This window comes from Periplaneta americana, chromosome 5 (assembly GCF_040183065.1).
Source record: "Periplaneta americana isolate PAMFEO1 chromosome 5, P.americana_PAMFEO1_priV1, whole genome shotgun sequence".
NCBI classification, from domain to species: domain Eukaryota; kingdom Metazoa; phylum Arthropoda; class Insecta; order Blattodea; family Blattidae; genus Periplaneta; species Periplaneta americana.
In genome coordinates this window covers 151359336-151383909 of record NC_091121.1, presented here as the reverse complement: position 1 = coordinate 151383909, position 24574 = coordinate 151359336, and the positions used below count along the sequence as shown (strand labels likewise).

Here is a 24574-nt window from a genome sequence, read left to right as displayed (position 1 = left end):
CATTTTTAAGAACTTTGTTTGGAATTTGTCATTTGTAGAAACTTTGTTTGGAAGTTGTCATTTGTAGGAACTTCGTTTGGAAGTTGTAATTTGTAAGAACTGTGTTTGGAAATTGTCATATGTAGAAACTTTGTTTGCAAACTGTCATATGTAGAAATTTCTTTGGAATTTGCCATTTGTAAGAACTGTGTTTGGAAATTGTCATATGTAGAAACTTTGTTTGGAATTTGTCATTTGTAGGAACTTTGTTTGAAATTTGTCATTTGAAAGAATGATTTTCATACGCCATCATCAAATTTATTATGCTATCAAAGGGGGGTACGTTACATGGCGATAAAAATGTTCAATACTCTTCCTAAATACATTAAGAATCATAGCCAAAACCCTGCATTATTTAAGGTAAAACTAAAAAATTACTTAATTTCTCACAGTTTCTATTCTGTAGATGAATTCTTGACATTTCACAGTACTGCAATGTATAAAATATTATTGTCATTAAGGTATTACTTCTGTACATATGTCATATTTGCATTTTATATGTTAAAAGTAAGAATTGGACATGTTCTTTATTCTATGCTAAAAAGCAAATGTAACAATATTATGCGTGCAGTTCTGTATTGTGTATCCATTCTCCTGTAACTTCATCCCTCTTAGCCTAATAATAACGACCAGAAATAAAATCAAGTGATTTATAAGAAAACTTGAGTTCTGGTCGAAATCACTTGATAAAAAGAAATTTCACTCTTTTCAAATAGGCCTACATTAAAGAGAACTGATGGAAAATTTATGTGTGTACCATATAAATACAACAAATACTGAATTTGTTTTCGTGGACATCTGATTAAGTTTGCACAAATTTAAACAACAGCATTTTGAGTATTTACCTACAGAAACACAAAACAATTACAACAGTCACAGATTGATATTGGATCCTTTTTAGACAGTTGAATTTAACTGGCTGGAATTCCAAAAAAAATATGTCAACGAAAGACTTGCTGAAATATGTAGGCCTCTCTTACTTACTTACTTACTTACAAATGGCTTTTAAGGAACCCGAAGGTTCATTGCCGCCCTCACATAAGCCCGCCAGCGGTCCCTATCCTGAGCAAGATTAATCCAGTCTCTATCATCATACCCCACCTCCCTCAAATCCATTTTAATATTATCCTCCCATCTACGTCTCGGCCTCCCTAAAGGTCTTTTTCCCTCCGGTCTCCCAACTAACACTCTATATGCATTTCTGGATTCGCCCATACGTGCTACATGCCCTGCCCATCTCAAACGTCTGGATTTAATGTTCCTAATTATGTCAGGTGAAGAATACAATGCGTGCAGTTCTGTGTTGTGTAACTTTCTCCATTCTCCTGTAACTTCATCCCGCTTAGCCCCAAATATTTTCCTAAGCACCTTATTCTCAAACACCCTGAACCTATGTTCCTCTCTCAGAGTGAGAGTCCAAGTTTCACAACCATACAGAAGAACCGGTAATATAACTGTTTTATAAATTCTAACTTTCAGATTTTTGGACAGCAGACTGGATGATAAGAGCTTCTCAACTGAATAATAACACGCATTTCCCATATTTATTCTGCGTTTAATTTCCTCCCGAGTGTCATTTATATTTGTTACTGTTGCTCCAAGATATTTGAATTTTTCCACCTCTTCGAAGGATAAATCTCCAATTTTTATATTTCCATTTCGTACAATATTCTGGTCACGAGACATAATCATATACTTTGTCTTTTCGGGATTTACTTCCAAACCGATCGCTCTACTTGCTTCAAATAAAATTTCCGTGTTTTCCCTAATCATTTGTGTATTTCTCCTAATATATTCACGTCATCCGCATAGACAAGAAGCTGATGTAACCCGTTCAATTCCAAACCCTGCCTGTTATCCTGAACTTTCCTAATGGCATATTCTAGCGCGAAGTTAAAAAGTAAAGGTGATAGTGCATCTCCCTGCTTTAGCCCGCAGTGAATTGGAAAAGCATCAGATAGAAACTGACCTATACGGACTCTGCTGTATGTTTCACTGAGACACATTTTAATTAATCGAACTAGTTTCTTGGGAATACCAAATTCAATAAGAATATCATATAATACTTCCCTCTTAACCGAGTCATATGCCTTTTTGAAATCTATGAATAACTGATGTACTGTACCCTTATACTCCCATTTTTTCTCCATTATCTGTCGAATACAAAAAATCTGATCAATAGTCGATTTATTACGCCGAAAACCGCACTGATGAAGGCCTCTCTACTGATGGAATATTGAAATTAATGCTCCCCCCCCCCCCGCCCCCAACAGAGTGTAGACCAGTTTTGGATTAAAAGAATGCAAGAATATCTCGAGCTTGCAAAAAAAGCTCTTAAATTTTTTATAGCATTTACAAACACGTATTTATGCAAAGTAAGTTTCTAGTCTATGATTACTTACTTACTTACTGGCTTTTAAGGAACTCGGAGGTTCATTGCCGCCCTCATATAAGCCCGCCATTGGTCCCTATCCTGAGCAAGATTAATCCACTTTCTATCATCATATCCCACCTCCCTCAAATCCATTTTAATATTATCTTCCCACCTACATCTCGCCTCCCTAAAGGTATTTTTCCCTCCGGTCTCCCAACTAACACTCTATATGCATTTCTGGATTCGCCCATACGTGCTACATACCCTGCCCATCTCAAACGTCTGGATTTAATCTTCCTAATTATGTCAGGTGAAGAATACAATGCGTGCAGTTCTGTGTTGTGTAACTTTCTGCATTCTCCTGTAATTTCATCCCTCTTAGCCCCAAATATTTTCCTAAGCACCTTATTCTCAAACACCCTTAACCTATGTTCCTCTCTCAAAGTGAGAGTCCAAGTTTCACAACCATACAGAACAGCTGGTAATTCAACTGTTTTATAAATTCTAACTTTCAGATTTTTCGACAGCAGACTGGATGATAAAAGTTTCTCAACCGAATAACAACAGGCATTTCCCATATTTATTCTGTGTTTAATTTCCTCCCGAGTATCATTTATATTAGTTACTGTTGTCTTCAGATATTTGAACTTCTCCACCTCTTCAAAAGATAAATTTCCAATTTTTATATTTCCATTTCGTACAATATTCTCGTCACGAGACATAATCATATACTTTGTTCTAGTCTATGATTGCCATAAATAAATAAATCACTGACATGGGCCACCCAGCTTTATTTCATCCCCAGAGGAAACCACAGTAAGACTTTTATTGGCCTTTAAAATCCATTGCCTTCAGCCAGGTTTGAACTTATGAAACTAGAATCCAAGTGTTAGCATGGCATTTGGCATCTCACCAAGAACGACTAAATTAAATTAAATTATACTGAATCAAGTCACTCTTTGGTAATCCCAGTGACAACAACAAAGGGTGGCAAAAAAGCAATTAATTTCAGCGTAGAATAAAATTACATACTTCTATACAAAAATAAACTGGTGTAATGGTTATATAAAGACATTTTAAAGCCATTACAACAGTTTAAAAAACTTTATTTCTATTGTTGTAGGGATTGAAGGTTACAAATTTATGTAATTTACAGAGTAAGTTCAGAACTATGGCATAACATCTTTTATTACTTCACTTTTAAAGTCAGAAAAGCACTAAAAGGAGTGGCACGTTGCCAAAGAGACATGCTAAATGGATAAGAAAGAATTATGTAATCCAAGTACAGTACTTGCTTTGTGGCACTTTCGTAAAACTTTTAATGAAATGTGCTAAATGCTATACAAAGCCTCAAGGAAAACAGAATGATTACATAATAATTTTGGTAAAAGATATGAAGCGTACTTGCTGCCTTATATAAGTCTTCTTGCTGGTCTTTTTACGAGCAGGCTGGCTGAAAGGAGATGGCGGGTAATGTAATTATATTTTCAAGGCATAAGAAAGACCTATTACTGGAAGCACCGTCATAAAGTGTTCCACTCTAATATGAGACAAGCGGGTGCACATGCCAAGTTGACACCATACCCAACACAGCGCTACAGCTACTGTTACATAACTGGCCCTAAGAAGACAGACAGTAAACTGCAGAATTACAGGACGTAACAACTTTTTTATTAGCAATGTACCTGGAAGCCTAAGTTACTAAAATATTTTGGTTAATAAAAATAAAAATGTATCAAATCTTCTTGTTATTCAGTAATGAAAAATAATCCAGACCTAAGCAATTTACACATTCTTAAGTTTAAAAATAAAGTGAAAATGTTAGTATGATATTTGAAAAATTTTATTATAATTTTTTTAAGTGTTACTAGCATTATATGGTACTAATTTTTATTGTATTTATCTGATGCATGTACCCTATAAGATAAAACATTGTAATAAATATAAATAGATCATTTTCTTAATTAATAAAGTGTATATCTCCAATAAATGATTCCTTAGCATCGCCACAGATACACTTCATTGTACTTGTCACCATATCTTGTCACTAGAAAGTTTTTGAAATTTATATTTTCCCCGCCATTCATAAAATATTTTGATATGATGCCTCTTGCACAAAAGGAGAGATCTATAACTGAAACTCGATTAATATATTTCAGTATTATTTGTATTTATCCTGGTAATAATGAACAGTTTGACTCGTAGACATTTAGTTTTTTCAGCATTAACTTCCCATGATTGTACGAGAAGATTCGAAGAGAACGGCAGTTACGTAGACTTTCAGCTCCCCACTACTACCATTAATGCACAACACAATGTCAATATGGCAGTTGCTGTCGTCTGCGATACAACGAACTTTTCTGTTGATTTTCGAGTTTGGCATTTTTTCCGGTTATTATATGCTTATTTAAGTTGTGTTAACCCTTGCTAGTGGTTTTATATTTTATTTTATCCGTCTTAGTATTTATTTTATTATTGTAAATATTTTTGTTTTATCACTATTATTATTATTATTATTATTATTATTATTATTATTATTACTATTATTTATATCACCAGCATTATTATTTGAACCCTGTAAAATTTATGTAGACTACTGGACTGTACCCGAGCACGAGCATATGCTCATTTCGGGTATCTATTCATATGTATTCAATTCAAATGCAAATTGTAAATAAATGTGAAAATTTGAAATTTGAATTCTTAATGTATCCAGCTGTTTGCTGACAACATAAAGTCCACTACAGTCCCCTGTAGTCTATTCAGTTGTTGTTTGAGGGGTATTTTGATCGGTGTTCATTATAGATGCCTGTTGCTAGTAGCCAGAGGTGGGGTGTAGTCAATATATACTGCAGGGCTGTGTCTTCTGCAACTGGTACTGATGATTTTAATTTACTTCTTTTGTGGTTTATGGATGGACAGTATAGAAGAATGTGTTCCAGATCTTCATCATGATTATTACACCACAGACAAGTAGGATTATCAGAAATGTGAAATCGGTGTAGGTACAATTGTGTGACAATGTGACCTGTTCTGGCTCTTGTTAAAAATGTTTGAACATGTCTGGGCAAGTTTTTGTACATTTCCAGGTCATTTGGTTTCTTTTGTACGGACTGTAAGATTTTTCCTTTGTCAGAAGAGAGCCAATTGTTGATCCATAGGTTTGTAAAATGAGACTTTACTGAAGCAAAGGTACTGGATAGAGATATCACTTGAAGAGGTCTTGGTTGCAAATATGTTGCCTGTTTTGCAATATTATCGACTTTCTCGTTTCCAGGTATACCACAATGACTAGGTATCCATTGAAATGTTATTTCTTTTTGGAGTTCTTTTAGTTTACTTAGTTGTTTCTGAATTGGAATAATTCTATGTGCATATAGGTTTGGTACATATTTAATTATATTAAATATAGCCCCCTTGGAGTCGGTAAGTATGCAAATAGATTTTTCAGAAATTTGAGTAACACACTGAAGAGCAGCATCAATAGCTAGCAATTCAGTGTCAAGACTGGAAGAGGATGAACATGGTATGAAATAACTTTCTTGATATTTTGGAATATAATACCCTGCTCCTGATGTCCCATTATTAGGATTTAGAGATCCATCTGTATAAATTTGAAGGTGATCCTTATATGTATTGGGCGGCCGGGTAGCTCAGTTGGTAGAGCAGCTGACTACGGACTGGAAGGTCCGGGGTTCAATTCCAGGTGGTGACAGAATTTTTTCTCGTTGCCAAACTTTCAGAAAGGCCCCGAGGTTCACTCATCCTCCTATAAAATTGAGTACCGGATGTTTCCCGGAGGTAAAAGGCGGTCAGAGCGTGGTGCCTACCACACCACCTCATTCTAGTGCCGAGGTCATGGAAAGCATGGGGCTCTACCGCCATGCCCCCCAAGTGCCTTCATGGGATGTTACGGGGATACCTTTACCTTTACCTTATATGTATTGCAGAATAGTTCCATGGAATCTAACTTAAGAATGTATGGAAGATAATTTTTGGAATGATTTCCTGGAATTTGTATGCTATGTTCTGGAATTTCGTTCACAACTGGAGTTTTAGCAATGAGTGTGTCTGTGATATAGATTGGTATTTCTTCTTTTTTTATGTTATAGAAATTACACAGGATATCATCTGACAGTTTGAAGAACATCTGAGATTCTGAGATCTGGATGAGGCTTGCAACTTTAAATGTATTTTTAGATCCTTTTGTAATATACAGTATAGTGTCTGAGTGGTTGAATATTACATTCAATTTCTAGGGCAACAGTTGACGTAGTTTTTGGTACTCCTAGGTATGTATGTTCAAGTTTTATTTTACGGATCACAAACTTAAGAGAGTACAAAATAACAGACTTTAGTTTGCATTTTCAACATAAAGAGTTTTTCTACTTCCATTATGATAAAACTAGAGTGCTTCATATTACTGATCAATATAATTTGCTAATGAAATCCCTTGTCATTTTTAGCGAAATTATACGTTCCTGTAACATATCATATATTCTCGCTTTTGATAATGCAGATTCATTTAAATTAAATTGACTATGCAGGTACAAACTCATACAGCTAGCCACCCTAACAACTGCATGTGGATTAATTATTTTTCACTATAAACTAACCAATACAGTAGGCCTAGGCCTACAACAAAACTTTTATAATTTTGATAATGAACATGGCTTTGATCCAGATGAAAAAAAGCTTAATTTATAACACACTGTTAAAATTGTGTTGAGTAAATACAATTTGTACTATTATATTATTACGTACTGTTGAATCACACATGGAAATTTAACAAGCCTAACCTCATTCTCCATTTTTTATTTCAATGTACAGAGCAACAAAACTCGATTATCTAATTTTTTTTTCTACACTTTTTTCTATCCAATGTCACCAGAAATGTCAAATGACATTTGACATTTCTGATCTCTACTGGCCACGGCTTATTTGTAACCCTGAGAGCGCTTGGAAGGCGGAGTTACACTGCCCCCATGATGATGTTATTATGATAGAATGATTATGAATGCCAGGAGAGGTCTTAAACCTAAGCTTAACCTAATTTCCAAACCATGGACGAACACAGGAACATTCCCCTTTTAATGAAAAATTCCTGTGTATTAACCGGAAATCGAATCCGGGACCGCATGAACTGTAATCAGAAGCTCTGACCACTAGTCCATGAGGCTGATCATTTTTTTTCTTCTATACAGAAGACAAAATTTTATCATGGTCAACATTAATTATAACATTAAGTTGTACAGCGAATTCTCGAACATTTTATAGGAAATAAAACATTCTACGTAAGTCGGGAATCCTGAAAATAAGATAAATACATATAAAGCGTAAAGACAATTGAATACTTACTTGAGCGCCTTGTAACGTTCCTTCTCATGATTATTTTCAGGGGGTTCACACTCGAATGATGCCAATGCCAGTGCTAAAATAATAGAGAAGATTATTGATTAGATAAACTATATCAATTAAATTTTTAATGTTAACTTCAGCTTTAGTTAACATGAGATTACAGAAAATTAAAAAAAAAATGTTTTCAGTATGGTACCGGTACTTATTCAAAACATAACCTCAACATAAAAGAATGAACAAATAAAATAGCGGATTTCAAGTTTTCATAACGTCATACGAGTACATTTAATATTCTCCAGGTAATAGTATTTACCGGTATTTCTACAAAACAGAGACTATTACTCACAGCTCTTATGAGAAAACTCATATTATGAATAACAGAATACTTAACCTCTTAACTACAATCAACTAACCATTCTCGGTGAGCACAGGGCTGGCCTGAAGGAAAGTGATAACCTTCGTGTTCTTCTCAAATGGACATGTCACTTGTTTCCATGTGATGAACTCTGTGACCTGCTTTGCGAGCTGCCAGAACTTCTCAAAGTTGATGTGGCCATTAGGTAACCTGACAGAAAGAGATTTATCATTTTTAGTATGGTAGAAATTCATTATATTTTTAGACAAAGATGGATACAGAGTTGAAAATAACTTCTATCCCCTCTCACAAAATATAATTGTTTTAATACGAGTATATGTACTTTACAAAGTACAAAGCAAGCAAAGAAAATAATATTGATGTATTATCATCACCGGCAAGCTGACAACAATCAATAACTTAGGAATTACACATATTATCATAGTCTACTATATATAGTAGACTGTGATATTATCTTAAGCCTGCTCACGGATATAATTATTATTGTGATCAAGATGCAAGACAAGCAACTCAGTGCAACCAAGCGTTGTGCAGTATCGAATGGAGATAATAATAATTTTATGTATGGTATTCTGTATCTAGGATTCTATCCCCCCCTCATCAGAAATCTTATTTCGCACCATGACTACAGCAAACTAAACAAAGAACTAGAAAAGAAGCTGCTAACAAGCAAACATTCTGATGGGGATAGATAAATAAGTTAAATTGTTTCTTTCACCATGAAATGATTATACAAATTTTGGCCACTCGACCGCAATTACGAGGGCCGTAAAAAATATGTTCGCCAGGGGCCGTTAACAGAAAGAAAACACAATTTCATTGGAAAAATTTGTTGTAACAGACTCAGCAATTGTTGAGCTATTTTTCAACATATTCCCTACCTGAATTGAGACATTTGTCATATTTCTGTCATCGGCAAAGAGATGCAGAAGGCTTTCAAACGCTGGTTCCGATCCCAAGCAGCTGACTTCTACGACACAAGGATACAAAAATTGATCCCATGGTATGACAAATGTCTCAATTCCAGTGGGGGATATGTTGACAAATAGCGCAACAATTGCTGTATCTGTTTCAATAAATCTTTCCATGCAATTGCACTTTTTTCTGTAAACGGCCTCAGGGAAAATCACTTTCTGGACGGCCTCGTAATTGCGATCGAGTCGCCAAAATTGTATAAGCACTTCTTTTGACATTAATAACATGGTGGAAGAAAAAAAATTAACTTTTTTATCTGCCCTCATCAGAATGTTTGCTTGTAAGACGAAGGAAGACTGGATGAAAGAGAGAAAAGGAAGATATGATTTAATATACCGCGAAGTAAAATGTTTGGATTTAAAAATAAGAACATGAAATCCATGTGTTGATGGAAGACGAAACCGGAAATGAAATAAAAACCAGGAATACTGGGACGAAGTACTGTATGTAGATGAGCTATAAGATAGGGGATCGTCCAGATGACTTAGCTATGGAAGACAACCAAGACGTTGATGGATCAACTAAGGACATTTTTCTTGGATTCAATGTAATAGGCCAAATGGCCTATGATGATGATGATGATGACGATGATGATAAATAATTTCTAATATTTAAAAGTGATAATAATTTATCTTATTTTATAATATCGATTTCTAACTTCAATAGTTATTTTTTTAATCAATGTGCACACTTAACTAGATAGAGTCGCTTCCTAAATAGATAAGTAAAGTCTTGATTCTTCTCCAAAAATGAATATGAAATTAACCAAAAGAAGTTGGTAATGCTAACATACAGACTAGTAAGCTCCTTAATTTAAAGTAGTTTATCTTATATTCTCTCTCTTTCCCTAATGTATGCATAAGTAAGACAGTTCCAGAAGTTTGGAGAAGTCGTTTCAACACCTGCAATGAGAAGTTTGAGGGAACTGGTTAGATATCGAAAAAACGCGCTTGTTCGTGAAACTAAAGTAACACAAGAACCAGAGCAGTTTACCTAACACATAATCTCTGGTAATTTACTTAATATAGCATTTCCTCCGAGAAACTTCCAGAGTTGAGTCTAGTTGTTAGATGAATACACATCGTGACGAACTTCTGTCTTTACTTACACTGATAGCAACTGCAGGAAGAGCGGAAGTATTCAGTTTTGAAGTGCACTGTAACCAACTTAACCTTCTAGGATACATTTTAATTATCTTTATTTACTTTCATCCATCCCTGCATTCCAACCTTATTGATGTTCCAATGCACCTGAATTTCTAGGAACCTATTAATAAAATTACGTTTTCCAAGGCCTTCTGTAACAACGTTTTAAAAAGCTTTATTTTAAATGGGGAATAAAGGGGAGATACAAACTGGAGAGAGAGGGGAAGAGAGGCGAAAGGTTGGGAATCACACAGACAGTTTCTCAGGGAACGTTTCCATCTGTTGCATCTCACAGACAAATTAATGAATCCCGTTATCTGGTTCTGACACAGGGAAGCGTGGGTCCAGACTTCTGGAATCGACAGTCAGGGCCAGGGAGGAAGCAAGGGCTTGTTCACAACCGACAGTACAGAGCCTTGTTCACAACATGACGACGTGACTGTACTGTTCACATTAACAATTATTATTATTACTATTATTATTATTATTACTATTATTACTATTATTATTATTACTATTATTATTATTACTATTATTATTATTACTATTATTATTACTATTATTATTATTACTATTATTACTACTACTATTATTATTATTATTATTATTATTATCATTATCATTATCATTGCAGGAAATTACAGTAAGTATAGGTATACGAAGTGGGGCTTGAAAATAAATCTCTGACGACTCTTCATAAATTTAACACAGAAAATCATCATATTTTTATTCTCATAGTTCACAAAAATGGTTAATTAATTAATTTAAAAATAAATTTAATTAGAGGAGCCTTTACAGCCAACCTCATCATGATATCCTGTATGGGATATTCCATAATTTAACAGTATAGAAAGTTTGCTGGTCGACCAATAAATAAATTAAAAATATACATTATTTATAATTTCCGTGAAATTATACTAATAAGATGAAACCACGAGTGCAATTTAAAAAGATTATTCAACGAATAAAATTAAATAACTTGCAAAACCGAATTACTTACGTAAATGATAATAATAATTATTATAAAACACAGAAATAAGACATCATGTTTCTTTGTAATGGAGTTCAAGAATAAACTGCTATCTGTCACGGTATGTGCTAAATACTACTGTCAACTGCTGAGAGCGGAAATATGAAACAACAATACTTAACCTCAAAAGTAAGATAAGCTGAAATGTTATAGCTATTAACAGAATAAAAACACGAAAGATTTTTACAGACATTTATTTATTACTTGAAGATACAGTTATTGAAAACGCAATTTTCAAAGTTAAATTTTGTTGTCATTTCTTGATTTTCTATGACTGACAATGAAGTATTATCACAGTCCAGTATATACAGTCACGAAGCTTAAGTTTTGAGGGTGCTAGGAACAATTGACTGTGCCGGCACTATTTCGCATTGTCTGTAATGAGGCGATATTAGCGATCCTAGTGGTTAGCAACTATTTATGGATACATATTTACTACGTATTGAACTTCGTGACTGTATATACTAGACTGTGGTATTATACGAGACGTGTTTATCAGATAAGACGCTTCCTTACAAAGCGCCTTAGCAGATCATAGGGAATACCAAGAAACACAGTGTGATTGGTTAATTTTAAGGCGGTTCTGAAACGTTATTGGCCAATATCGCAAATCCATCCTACAAGTTGAATAGTAGCTTCAATTTTTTCTTACTTTATAAATTACTGAATATTTTTTTATTTATGTTCAACGGTGTTTGTGTTTCTAAATACGACATAAATGTATGTTGATTAAGTGATTTTTGTTTTATATTTTTGTAAATCATCTCGCGACCCCTCTCAGCTCTTTACACGACCCCCACTTAGGGAACTGTTGGACAATAAACAGTCAATTACAAGCTGCTGAATCCTGGCAAGTTCGCGTATATCTTTCTTATTTTTTGTGGAAATCTTCCTTTTATTTTTCCTCAAAAAAATCTGGCAACCCTACGTGAGAGATGCTCAATATTCTTGTTAACGTATGAACTCTTAAGGCCCATTCACAATGATTCACATAAGCATTGTATATATATATATGTATGTATGTATGTATGTATGTATGTATGTATGTATGTATGTATGTATGTATGTATGTATGTATGTATGTATGTATGTATGTATGTATGTATGTATTCACACTGCAATGGGTATATACCAGGTGCAGTGGTAACTAATTACACTCAATAATGACAATAATAAACTTATTAATTAAACATACAATTAATAATAATACTAATAATTAATACTAACAATAATTAATAATACTAATAATAATAATAATAATAATAATAACAGGGAATATCCTAAATTAAATGAAACGATCACGTAAAATAACATTTGAAAAAAATCTAATTTGTATCGACATAAACAATACAGTAACACGTTAACATGAAAGTTTGCAAACTCCAAACTTTCATGCTTATGCTTACGTGGTTTGCAAACAGAACACAATCGTAGAGCGCTGAAGTATACGACAGAATATGAGGAAATGGCGTCGTTGTTATATTTCCATGGTTACCAAGTATGTTTGCGGTTATGTTTATGTTCCCATCGTGAATGATGGTATGACTGCTTGATTTTACCGTAACGTTTATATTCTTAAGTTAACGCTTACGTTATGTTTAATTTTCATTGTGAATGATCCTTTAAGGCCCATTCACAATGAAAGTTAAACATAACCGTAACATAAACACAGAAGTTTGCGCCCAGGCTACCAAATGGGATAATTCACAATGATTCACATAAGCATTGACATAAACATTACCGTAAGACGTTAACATGAAAGTTTGCAAACTCCAAACTTTCATGCTTATGCTTACGTGATTTGCAAACAGAACACAATCGGGGAGCTCTGATGTATACGACAGAATATGAGGAAATGGCGTCGTTGTTATGTTTCCATGGTTACCAAGTATGTTTGCTGTTATGTTTATGTTCCCATCGTGAATGGTGGTATGACTTCTGGATTTTACTGTAACGTTAAGTTAACGCTTACGTTATGTTTAATTTTCATTGTGAATGAGCCTTTAAGGCCCATTCACAACGAAAATTAAACATAACCGTAACATAAACACAGAAGTTTGCGGCCAGGTTATCAAATGGGATCATTCACAATGATTCACATAAACGTTGACATAAACATTGCCGTTAGACGTAAACATGAAACATGCTTATGCTTACGTGATTTGCAAACAGTACAGAATAGTGTAGAGCTGATGTATACGACAGAATATGAGGAAATGGCGTCGTTGTTATGTTTCCATGGTTACCAAGTATCTCTGCGGTTATGTTTATGTTCCCATCGTGAATGTTTTTGATTTTACCGTAACGTTTACATTTTTAAGTTAACGCTTACGTTATGTTTAATTTTCATTGTGAATGAGCCTTTAGATTGCCTTGAATCAAGACCATGATACCAGCGTATAAAACTACTCAAATTTGTCCTTAAGATGGCGTCGGCAGACGATCACGCAGTCTCGCTCTCAGATTGTTTTCCTCATGCGTTAAGTGAATTGCAGTGTGAACCGACCTTAATGGAGTGTAGCACATGTGACGTCATGTTCATCTCCTCTCCTCCACTAACTCTTACTTTAAAACCTCCCCTCAACCCTCTGAAACAGGGTGGGCACTCAACTTTTGTCATTAAAACTTTCCCATCAAATTTAGTAGAGAGAGAAAGGGCGAAGCAGGTCCTACGCAACGGGAGGGGGAGAAAAAAAAGGGGAAGATGAAAGGCGGAACCGCTAGGGAGACATAATTGTTCGGCGTGCCTTAACAGAAGCAAGAATTCTATACTGCCTGCTATCCTTTATTTTTAAAAATTATGTATGAACTATTCCAAGCGTATAATAGTGCAAAGTACATTATATGTTTAATAAAAACATTTTTGTCTTCATCCCCTTTTTCTCACTATTCATAACCTTAGAGGGGCTGCTTTAAATTAAGGAAAGAGGGTTGGAATAATGAAATATATTGCCGGAGTATGTATTTCCATCTCAGAAGAGTAATTTTCAATGGTAGTCTAGTACACTGTTTTTATTCAATTTATCTGCAGAGGGGTTGGCACGGTATAAAACACCACTTTATTTGTGTAAGGTTGTTATGCATACATTTAGCTTCACCCCCTTGGTTTGATTAATGGTTGTGTTGTTTCTACACCATTTGAGGGTTTCTTGTCCTCCGAAATTTCATCCCTTTTCGTTTCAGAGCGTGCCCGATTCATTATTGCAAGCAACGAAGTTCCTATGTTTTGAATAACAAAACTTCATTATTTAAAATAAATTGAAGCATCTGGCTTCACAATGCGACATTTATCATGCATAATTTAGGAACTGCTTAAAGGAACATTGCAGCAAGCTTTTGATAATCTTACAAGAGAGTGTTACGACCTGGAAACGAGATGATTTAACGAAACACCCCAAGTTGTAGGGTTTGAAGGCCAGATTTCAACACATCTAGTTTATACAGGGACATCATTTTATTTTTACTAACATTTTTAATATTAACTTGCCTATACCTCTGGATCAAAGCCGTTTGCTACCCCCTTCCAAGACTGGAGTTCGATGATACTGGCGTAATATACAAACAAATCGCTTTACTAGATATAGGAGGGAAGAAAAGTAGGTCATCCATTTACGTAAACTAGGAAATATCGCGATTTTGAGTTTGATCATTTTCATTAGGTTTTTGTTTAATCAAAATACAGTACAGTATTAACAATGAGTGTTTTTACTCACGAACTGAGCTGTCCATGTGGACGTATTCATTATGCAGTGTATATTATACTGTCTACACCACAGTAGCATACAATATAGAGAATGAAGTTCAATTGAAAAATAATCATAATATGGATATTTAAACACATTTTTTAAAATGGTGGCCGTTCATTTCGATACAGGCTTCAGTTCTTTTGTGCATATTATCGCACTATAGACTATTGTACCTAATTCCAATTACCAGTTTCGTTCTTCGTACTAGTAACTCATGTTGAAATAATTCTGTACCTACTCTATAAAAGAGTATCTTACGTACTGTAAATTCAATCTTCACTTCTGCCCGATCCGAAAAGATAAAATTATTCAGACATGCTATCTACTGTCCGTCCAAGTGGTTATGTCGTAGAAATGGAGGAAATCACGTGGCAGTTAATTACTTAACGAGGCCCTTTTATTTAAGTCATTTTAAACAGTTGTATAATATTAAGTAGACGTCCAATTCCTACCAGAAATTAATGTTCTCAGAAAAGAGCTAAGACAGCCCAGCCACTAGCTGGCGAATAAAAGCTGGTGGGAGAAACCGGGATACGACGTAGGCAAATGGACGACAGTACCTGTGCGAAAATGATTCAATATTGAAAGCTCTTTCGTCACTGGAAAACGCGAACATATTTTTGGAACGTACTGTTTACTGTGACCGTAAGGCTACTATGACTGTATATGCGGTCTTGGATCTGTGTAGAGGACCATTGAACTTCATTAGTAGAAGGGGTGGGAGTGAAATACATCCAAAAACTGAGGTACAATAAAAACTGAAGTAAAAATAAAATGATGTCCCTGTAGATCTTGAAGGTCAGCAATTAAAAAATAAACAGTGTCACCAAAAAGAATTCGTACATTCCTGTATTAACCCTAGAATGCAAACCGGAGTGACGCGTCAAAAACGCCATATATTTGGATGGCTTTCAAAATCTCTCAAATCTCAGGCATTCATTCACCACTTACAGTGCAGTTTCCACTCTTCAATAGGCTGAGAGTTTCAAAGCAGCCTACTCATGTTTGACGAGCTTCGTGGGGAGGTTAGTAACCCCAGATACAGTGAAGGCCCATTCACAATGGAAATTAAACATAACCGTAACATAAACACAGAAGGTTGCGCCCAGGCTACCAAATGGGATCATTCATAATGATTCACATAAGCATTCACATAAACATTACCGTAAGACGTCAACATGAAAGTTTGCAAACTCCAAACTTTCATGCTTATGCTTACGTGATTTGCAAACAGAACACAATCGTGGAGCGCTGAAATATACGACAGAATATGAGGAAATGGCGTCGTTGTTATGTTTCCATGGTTACCAAGTATGTTTGCTGTTATGTTTATTTTCCCATCGTGAATGATCTTGATTTTACCGTAACGTTTATATTCTTAAGTTAACGCTTACGTTAGGTTTAATTTTCATTGTGAATGAGCCTTAAGGGTCACGTAAGAGCAGTTCCTAAAAGACTAATTTGGCCGTCTCTTCAGTGTTGCCAACTAATACCAGATATCACCAAAAAGGGTAAAATCACAATGACATGTATTGTACAATAATAATAATAATAATAATAATAATAATAATAATAATAATAATAATAATAATATATATATATACATACATATACATCTAATCTTTATGTTGGGAGGTATTTTCTAAATGGTTCAATAATACTTACAATTCCCTATACGTTGGTGAAACCAGGGTTCCCAGAGACATTTTTCATGAATACGTCTAGCTCATACCGTTGCTAAGCCAGAGCTTTCAATAGTTCTTACACTTCAGCGTTATTATCCTGATGTTACAAGAAGTCTATAGGCCTATTGTACCTCGCAGATTTAAGTAGAAAAACGCAACGTTCTGTTGTTGTTTTGTCTTATAATAAAACAGATTAATGTAAAGAAAACAATCTGTGAATTTATATGATGATTAAATATGGTATGGTTAAATAAAGGAAATGTTTTTTTGTCCTAAATTCAGAATTAATTAGTCGTAAGTCTGAACTCTTTAGTATAGACCTACAAGGACTCTATTGACAACTTCTACATCCTCTAGTGACGAAGAACGACATTTTCAAATATGGGTTTATGGTTAAAAATGTGGGGTATTTCATAATTAACAAATCACTCGAAAAATTAACTAATTTATACGATTTCTGGCTTCGTTTTACATCTCTGCTAGTAAGAAGCTTTCCCGGTGCCCTACACTCGATTTGGTTACTCGTTTGCCCGCTAGAAGTCGATCTAGCCACAAATGTGTTCACCAGCAAGCGCCATTTCTATTCCATACGTGTTTGCATCGGTATAACAAATGAGCAGCATGTACAGGATTTTCGAACCTTGCTTGACGAAGTGTTTCCTAACTTGTGGATCGGTCGAGCAGGTCCAATTGCTTGGCCGCCATGATCTCCAGTCTTAACTCCTCCGGATTTCTTGTTATGGGGTAAAATAAGGATCGTGTCTTTGCAGGTAAATCTCGCTAACATCCCAGAATTGATGGAAAGGGTTGTGCACAAGATACTCCTGAAATACACTCGACAGTGCACGATAAGATGGTCCGTCTCTTGCATTTGAGTATTCTTTGGGGCGGCAGACATGTTGAGAACTGTAAGCCAGTATAAGTGTAAGTTCATAGCAAATTGTAGTAATTTGTGGTTGTTTGACACTAACCCTAAGTTTTAGATTTCATAACGATAATTTTATTCATCTCTACTTAGAAAAGTGGAGACATTTGGCGGGCAAATGCGAAACCAAATCTAGTGTACGGCACCGGTAAAGGACCTCAGTAGCAGAAATGTACAACACAGCCAAAATAGTAAAAAATTAGTCAATTTTCGAATAATCAATTAGTTATAAAACACCCTGTACTTTCTTCAGTCCCTCTTATTACTTGACAAACGTTGTCGGTACAATTATTCTACACTGTAATATTTCTGCTCTGATATAACATGACGTTTTACAAAGTCTGATAATGGAATTTTAATATTTTATACTTTAACATGGCGTAAGATGGCGTTTTTGACCGAGTTCACCAATTCTCCTAGAAGCCAGTTATGCAGTCGAATAATGATGTTTCCTTCAAATCCGAATGCAAAAATACACAGAGACAGTCACTTGGAATTAAACACGATTCTGTACAGCGTATGTTGTAAACTCCTGTTGTAATTGAATTAATAAAACGTTAGCATTACAATGAGCACGCAAGGGAAGAGCAGAGATGGAGAAAGATATCGAGTAGGCCTAGAGCGACTGAAAGAGAAAGAGAATGAGAGAGAGAGAGAGAGAGAGTATAAGGCAAACACTGAAGAACAACTCTGTACTAATTCAATTTTTTATGAATTAAAAAGTTTTGTTTTAATGATAAGTGGACGAAAGACAGCTTTTTATTGCTGTAAAATGTAAATACAAAAGATATTGATTACGTCATGGCGTTCTTCTTTTGTTCCATATTCCTGCGTCAGTACACGGCCATCTAGAAGCTACAGAGCCTGTTCTATCTTTCGCTTTCCGCTTCTGAGGGGAGTTGGTTGTTAAACCACGCAAACGAAAGTTGTGAAAATGTAATTCCATTTAATTTTGTGACAGATTAGGTTCTAATACTCAAAACTACGTGATTTTATGCTTCGGTATAATTTTATCTTTTCCTAGGTACTTTCCAGATCTCAAAGAAATATTCCTCACTTGGGTTTAGAAGTAATAAAAGACACTCTTGCTAGCTAGACAGATTTTTTTTTTACAGCTCATGAATACGTAACTTGACTTTATACTGAAAGAATAGTTTTTCTTTAATTTATTTTCTTAATGGAAAATATTTTTTTTCCCCCATTCGTTAATTTTTTTAACGATTTTCAGTATATTACTCCCTGTAACATCTCTAAAATTTAACAAACTTAAAAAAACATTGTTTCAATACACACAAAACGTCCAAATAAGCAATTTATGAACATTTCAGCTTTCTAGATTACATGGAAGCTGAGAGAAGGTTAGTTTTGTATGGAAAAATTAAACTTAGGGAAAATAATCGTTAAAATAAGACATGTATACATATACTACACCCCTCCTCAGGAAAAGCTAACATGGATATAATTTTAGTATACTTAATATACAAATTTAAAGAGGAAAAATCAAAGAAAAAGTCGAAGAATAAAAAATATACAATTTTCCGCCCAAAATCCGTAAATTTATGGAGAACGAAAAATTAAAATGGATACAATTTGAACTTATTTATTTATATATTTATTTAATAGATTTATTTCTATTGGCAGAGTTAGGGCCGTAAGGCCTTCGCTTCACCCAACCAGTATAAGAGCTATAGCAAATATAAAAATGACAGCAATATAGGTGCAATATACAATTAATAATAATAATAATAATAATAATAATAATAATAATAATAATAATAATAATAATAATAATAATAATAATAATAATAAGGTTCTTAGGAAAATATTTGGGGCTAAGAAGGATGGAGAAAGTTACACAACGTAGAACTGCATGCATTGTATTCTTTACCTGACATAATTAGAAACATTAAATCCAGACGTTTGAGATGGGCGAACCCAGAAATGCATATAGTGTGTTAGTTGGGAGACCGGAGGGGAAAATACTTTTGGGGAGGCCGACACGCAGATGGGAGAATAATATTAAAAGGATTTGAGGGAGGTGGGATATGATGATAGAGACTGGATTAATTTTGCACAGGATAGGGACCGATGGCGGGCTTATGTGAGGGCGGCAATGAACCTCCGAGTTCCTTAAAAGCCATTTGTAAGTAAGTAATAATAATAATAATAGAAAAATTAAGACAAGTTTAGTTACCGGTACATGTAATTGTAAGTGTCAAACAATAGTGCAATAATGTGAATCGAAGTAATTATTCAAATAATAGAAAAAATTATAAAAATAAAAATCATATATGAGAAAAATTATATTTCAAGAAAGATCACATATCAATATCCAGATAGAAAGGACACCATGTAAAATGAATGTACATTGCCGTTCAAAGATATCTGACCTTGAATTTTCTGATCGTGTAAGCGAACTTCCTAATCACGAGATAAATCAGAACCGAAGATAAAACAAATGGACATACTTTGAAATAGTTCCGCTAGTTTTCAATAGGTGACTCTATCATTGGGACGAGTAAAAACGTATTTGGGAAAATGTTAATGTAGATCGAGTATAGCCTACATTATTCTCATAATTTACAGTAAAATTTCCCGCTGAATGTAGTATTTTTAGTCATTAGCGGGGTATGAAATTTTTAATTTTATAATGAGGGTATATTTATGTACTATTGGCGACATTGATTGTTATTTTCGCCATCTATTCACAGAAGTAATAACTAAAGAAGAAATACTTAGGCCCAATTGTATAAAACTCCCTGACTAAAGATCAACTTTGATCGAAGATCGAAAAGTGAACCGAGTTCAGACACTTCTTCTATTGTATAAAACTTCTCTGCGATCAAATTACTTTGGTTCAAATGCAATCTAAGTTCACGTGAAAAGGATTTGGCAATATCGCATAAACAGGTGAAATACGTGATGTGCGGACCATGTTATACAGGTTTGTTCAGTGTTGCCAATTTAGCGACTTTAACTCTTTTTCAACAACAATTTCTTTTAACTTTTATATTGCTTAAATAGGGACTTTTTTAGCACCCCATAGTGACAAAATTTAATCTTTCTTTGTTGATAATGAGAAATCTAGCAACTTTTTGGCGACTTTCCGTATTACACTCTGTTGGAGACACTGGGTTTTTTGTGCAATGTAAATAATGGCGGACAATAAGAAGAAGGTTGACTGTTCTCCAAGTTGGTATCATGTTATTGTGTTTGATACTGCTAAACATAATAAAGCTTTATAAAACGACAATTTTCGTTTAATAATACAGTTAATTGAACATTTATGAATGTACCTATCATATCCATTAATAATTAATGGTTGTTATAAACATAATATAATTATAGGTTATGTTATTTGATACTGCTGAACACGATAGAGCCTTATAAAATATAAGAATGTTTGTGTATTAAGGCAAGAAATTGAAAGAAATATATATAAATGTACCTAACATATCTATTAATATTAATAATAATGGATATTTTATTTGCACAATCTGTCACTCGTATATTTCAAACAGAAAAGAAATAACTGAACTTGAATCATCTAACTTAATCGGAGAAATTTCTTCAGTCAAAGTTGACTTTAGTTTAAGACAAATTAATCTCAGATTAGACTTTATACAACACAAAATTCCAGGTTCAGCTGAAACAAGGATCAATTTAACCTCTATCATATCTATTAATATTAATAATAATGTATATTTTATTTGCACAATCTATCACTCGTATATTTCAAACAGAAAAGAAATAACTGAACTTGAATCATCTAACTTAATCGGAGAAATTTCTTCAGTCAAAGTTGACTTTAGTTTAAGACAAATTAATCTCAGATTAGACTTTATACAACACAAAATTCCAGGTTCAGCTGAAACAAGGATCAATTTAACCTCTATCATATCTATTAATATTAATAATAATGTATATTTTATTTGCACAATCTATCACTCGTATATTTCAAACAGAAAAGAAATAACTGAACTTGAATCATCTAACTTAATCGGAGAAATTTCTTCAGTCAAAGTTGACTTTAGTTTAAGACAAATTAATCTCAGATTAGACTTTATACAACACAAAATTCCAAGTTCAGCTGAAACAAGGATCAATTTAACCTCTGATCTAAGATTAAATGGTTTATACAATCGGGTCTTATACGAACAAATTAGACCGATCATTATCGATTAGTATGGGTCAGGTATCTTTGAAAGCCAATGTACTATCATCAGTGCCATAGACACCAAATAATCGTGCAGCTTTATAGGCCTACATCTTTAAACAATCGATTAAAAGAAGATGCTATATGGACATCGAAGTTAACACATCAGACTAAATTAAATTTCAAACTGGAAATATTTATAATTACTGTGACCTCAAACTGTGGTGTGAAAGTAATGACTATGATGTAATTAAAACGAGGAATAGAAACCAACAACGTATGTTTTCCATGCACTGGACAGACCCTGCTAGAACTTCTACAGACTCCTCACTGTTTTAAAAAAGGAAGTTTCATCTGAAGGGAAATTAAAAGAAAAGAAAGAAAAATAAAAACCGAGACGCTCGACAAAGAAGTTAAGTAAGAGTTGTTTCATAAAAGATTTGCGTCGCAAATGAAAAAGTCTGGGCGGAGTAAGATGCAAAAAATAAACAGAAATGTGGGTGCAACTTAATGATGATGGATGTAGACATGAAAACAACGTAGAGAATGAAATGTAATTTCTTTATGACTGGATATATGAGCATTTCAAGTGTATATTTATTGAACACGTTAAGAGTAAATCTCAGTGAACTTCGTTTGAAAAGGATCTCAAATTATAACAGATGGAAATTTATATTAGAAAACGAAATATGTTAAGTTATGAAGCTGAGTGAAAGATGACATCTAGCGGACGTATTTCGAGGTGTAATCATGACGGGAGACATTTGGCGGACCCGAGGGAAACCATAATACATGGAAATTCCCAGCCATTCAAAGAGTGCGAGATAGCGAGGTGAAGACGAAAGTTTTCAGTGAGGAGGAGTAACTCGCGGCTTCCGTATGGGTACATGAGCGGTCACAAACCAGAAAAACCATAACTAACATCACGCAAGTAGTGCATTACGTTAAATATTACAATTCTAGTAACTTTCTATTGATTAAAATACATTTTAACAAGCTAAAAGTAATGCTGTCACTGAAATTTTTGTCTTGACCATATGCCACATCCCTTACATTTCTTCCTTGAAATACAGAGAGAGTCAGAACTTTCTCCGCAGTGGCAGACACACTTAAATCCTGGTGTAGGTTGGTATTTCTCCCTTGCCTTAGGGTACGAACACGTTGGCGCCTAGCTTTAAAGCTAGCAGGCTCCGCTAGCAGTGTTTATGAAAGACAAGGAAGCTTGGTGTGCACAAATTGGAGCTTGTTTGCAGGTCGCTTTAATCTGTCAGCTGACTCACAGCTGATTAGGTCATCTCCATGGAATCTCTGTGTAGACTTGATATCGCAAGGGATTCAAGTAGTGAGGACGAATTTGATTTATTAGACAGTGCAGAATCAAAGTGATTATTATTACAAGAAATCTTTTCTCGAGAGTGTTCCCTTCATCCTATAAATAATAAAAGGTTGCGTTTGGTGAATATTATCTTTTTAAATATCTGCGGAACTTTCCAGAAAAATGCATTAGCTACCCGAGAGTGGAAATCGAAACTTTCGATTATCTTCTCTATTTAACCAAAGATTTCATACAGAAGGCTTGGAAAAATTGCCAGGGAATCCTATTTTGCAGGAAGAACGGCTTATACTCACACTGAGGTAAGCTGTACAATTCTTACAAAATAGTGCCTAGTGAACATTCTCAATAATTTGATTGATATTAGTTATTATTTATTTGTTTATTTTTTTATTTTTCGTGGTATTAAGGCACATACAGAAGAAAGCGATTAAACTCTTGAAATGAGGTCGAAGACTGCAAATCAGGCCTATTGGTGAACGACGATGTTCATTCATCCGAATTCATTAGTAGTTTGTAATTAAAAAATTAATTAAATTCTACCTCCAGTTTTGAATCTATACGAAAAGTTAATGTCGTGGCAGGTCTTTCGAACACACGAGCAATATGTTTTTCTACATCCAATGTGTGCAGTGTTTTAAAACTTTACAACCACTGACACAGGATTCCCGCCACGAGTGAAGCAAACGGTATGCTCAAAGCGGAACTTGACAGGCCGCTGGCTGATAGTCGGAGTAGCCAAGAATGAGATTTCCCGCTCCGTTTAACTTATCACGTCGTAGCATCTATGATATTCAAACAATCGCGCTGCAATTTTTTGTATTGATAGGTCAATGTCCAAGGGAAGCATAGAAAACAATTCGAAGTCAAAATATTGTTTTTAAAAGTGAGAAAAAAATACTAACTTTGAAGTGATCTGCTCACAGAAAAAAAATTTCGGTAAGCGGTAAACTTTTTTGTTTTTCACGTTAGATGGGGGGTCAAAGCGAGAAAAATGTTGAGTAAGAATGGAAATTCGTTTTAAAAGTTACTGCTCCTCAAAATCTTTACTGGTTACCGAGTTACGGCCAATTAACGTCAAAACTAAATCACATGCGCGTATTTTAAAATAGAATACAAATTTGTGTAAATTAAAAAGCACGAATTACACAAATAATTGATAAAAGTCGTATCTACTAATTACACAAGTCATCATTGACATCTGGTCCACAGATCACCTCTCCAATGCCTCTCTGCTCCACGCCGAGACTTGCGCTGCAAGCTTGAAAGAATGACTGAAACCATTCTTGGAGCTTACAGCGTGCGGTGTCAACGTGTGCGGTGTCATATGATTCTAGCGATTCATTTCCCCCACTACCGCTACCAGCTACTCTACCAGCTAGTCTACCATCGTCAATGTGTTCGTACCCTTAGGGGGTAGCCACGCAAACAA

General features: G+C 34.5%; 1 protein-coding gene across 1 annotated transcript in view; it reads right to left on the bottom strand.

The window, feature by feature from the left end:
* Window positions 1-24574, bottom strand: part of LOC138700214 (ras-GEF domain-containing family member 1B-A) — a 760608-nt gene that overhangs the window by 13614 nt on the left and 722420 nt on the right. Inside the window, exons 8-9 of the mRNA XM_069826665.1 lie at window positions 8185-8336; window positions 7772-7844 (exon numbers count right to left, since the gene is read on the bottom strand). Of these exons, the coding sequence (XP_069682766.1) occupies window positions 7772-7844; window positions 8185-8336 (225 nt within the window). The remainder of the gene's footprint in view (window positions 1-7771; window positions 7845-8184; window positions 8337-24574) is intronic.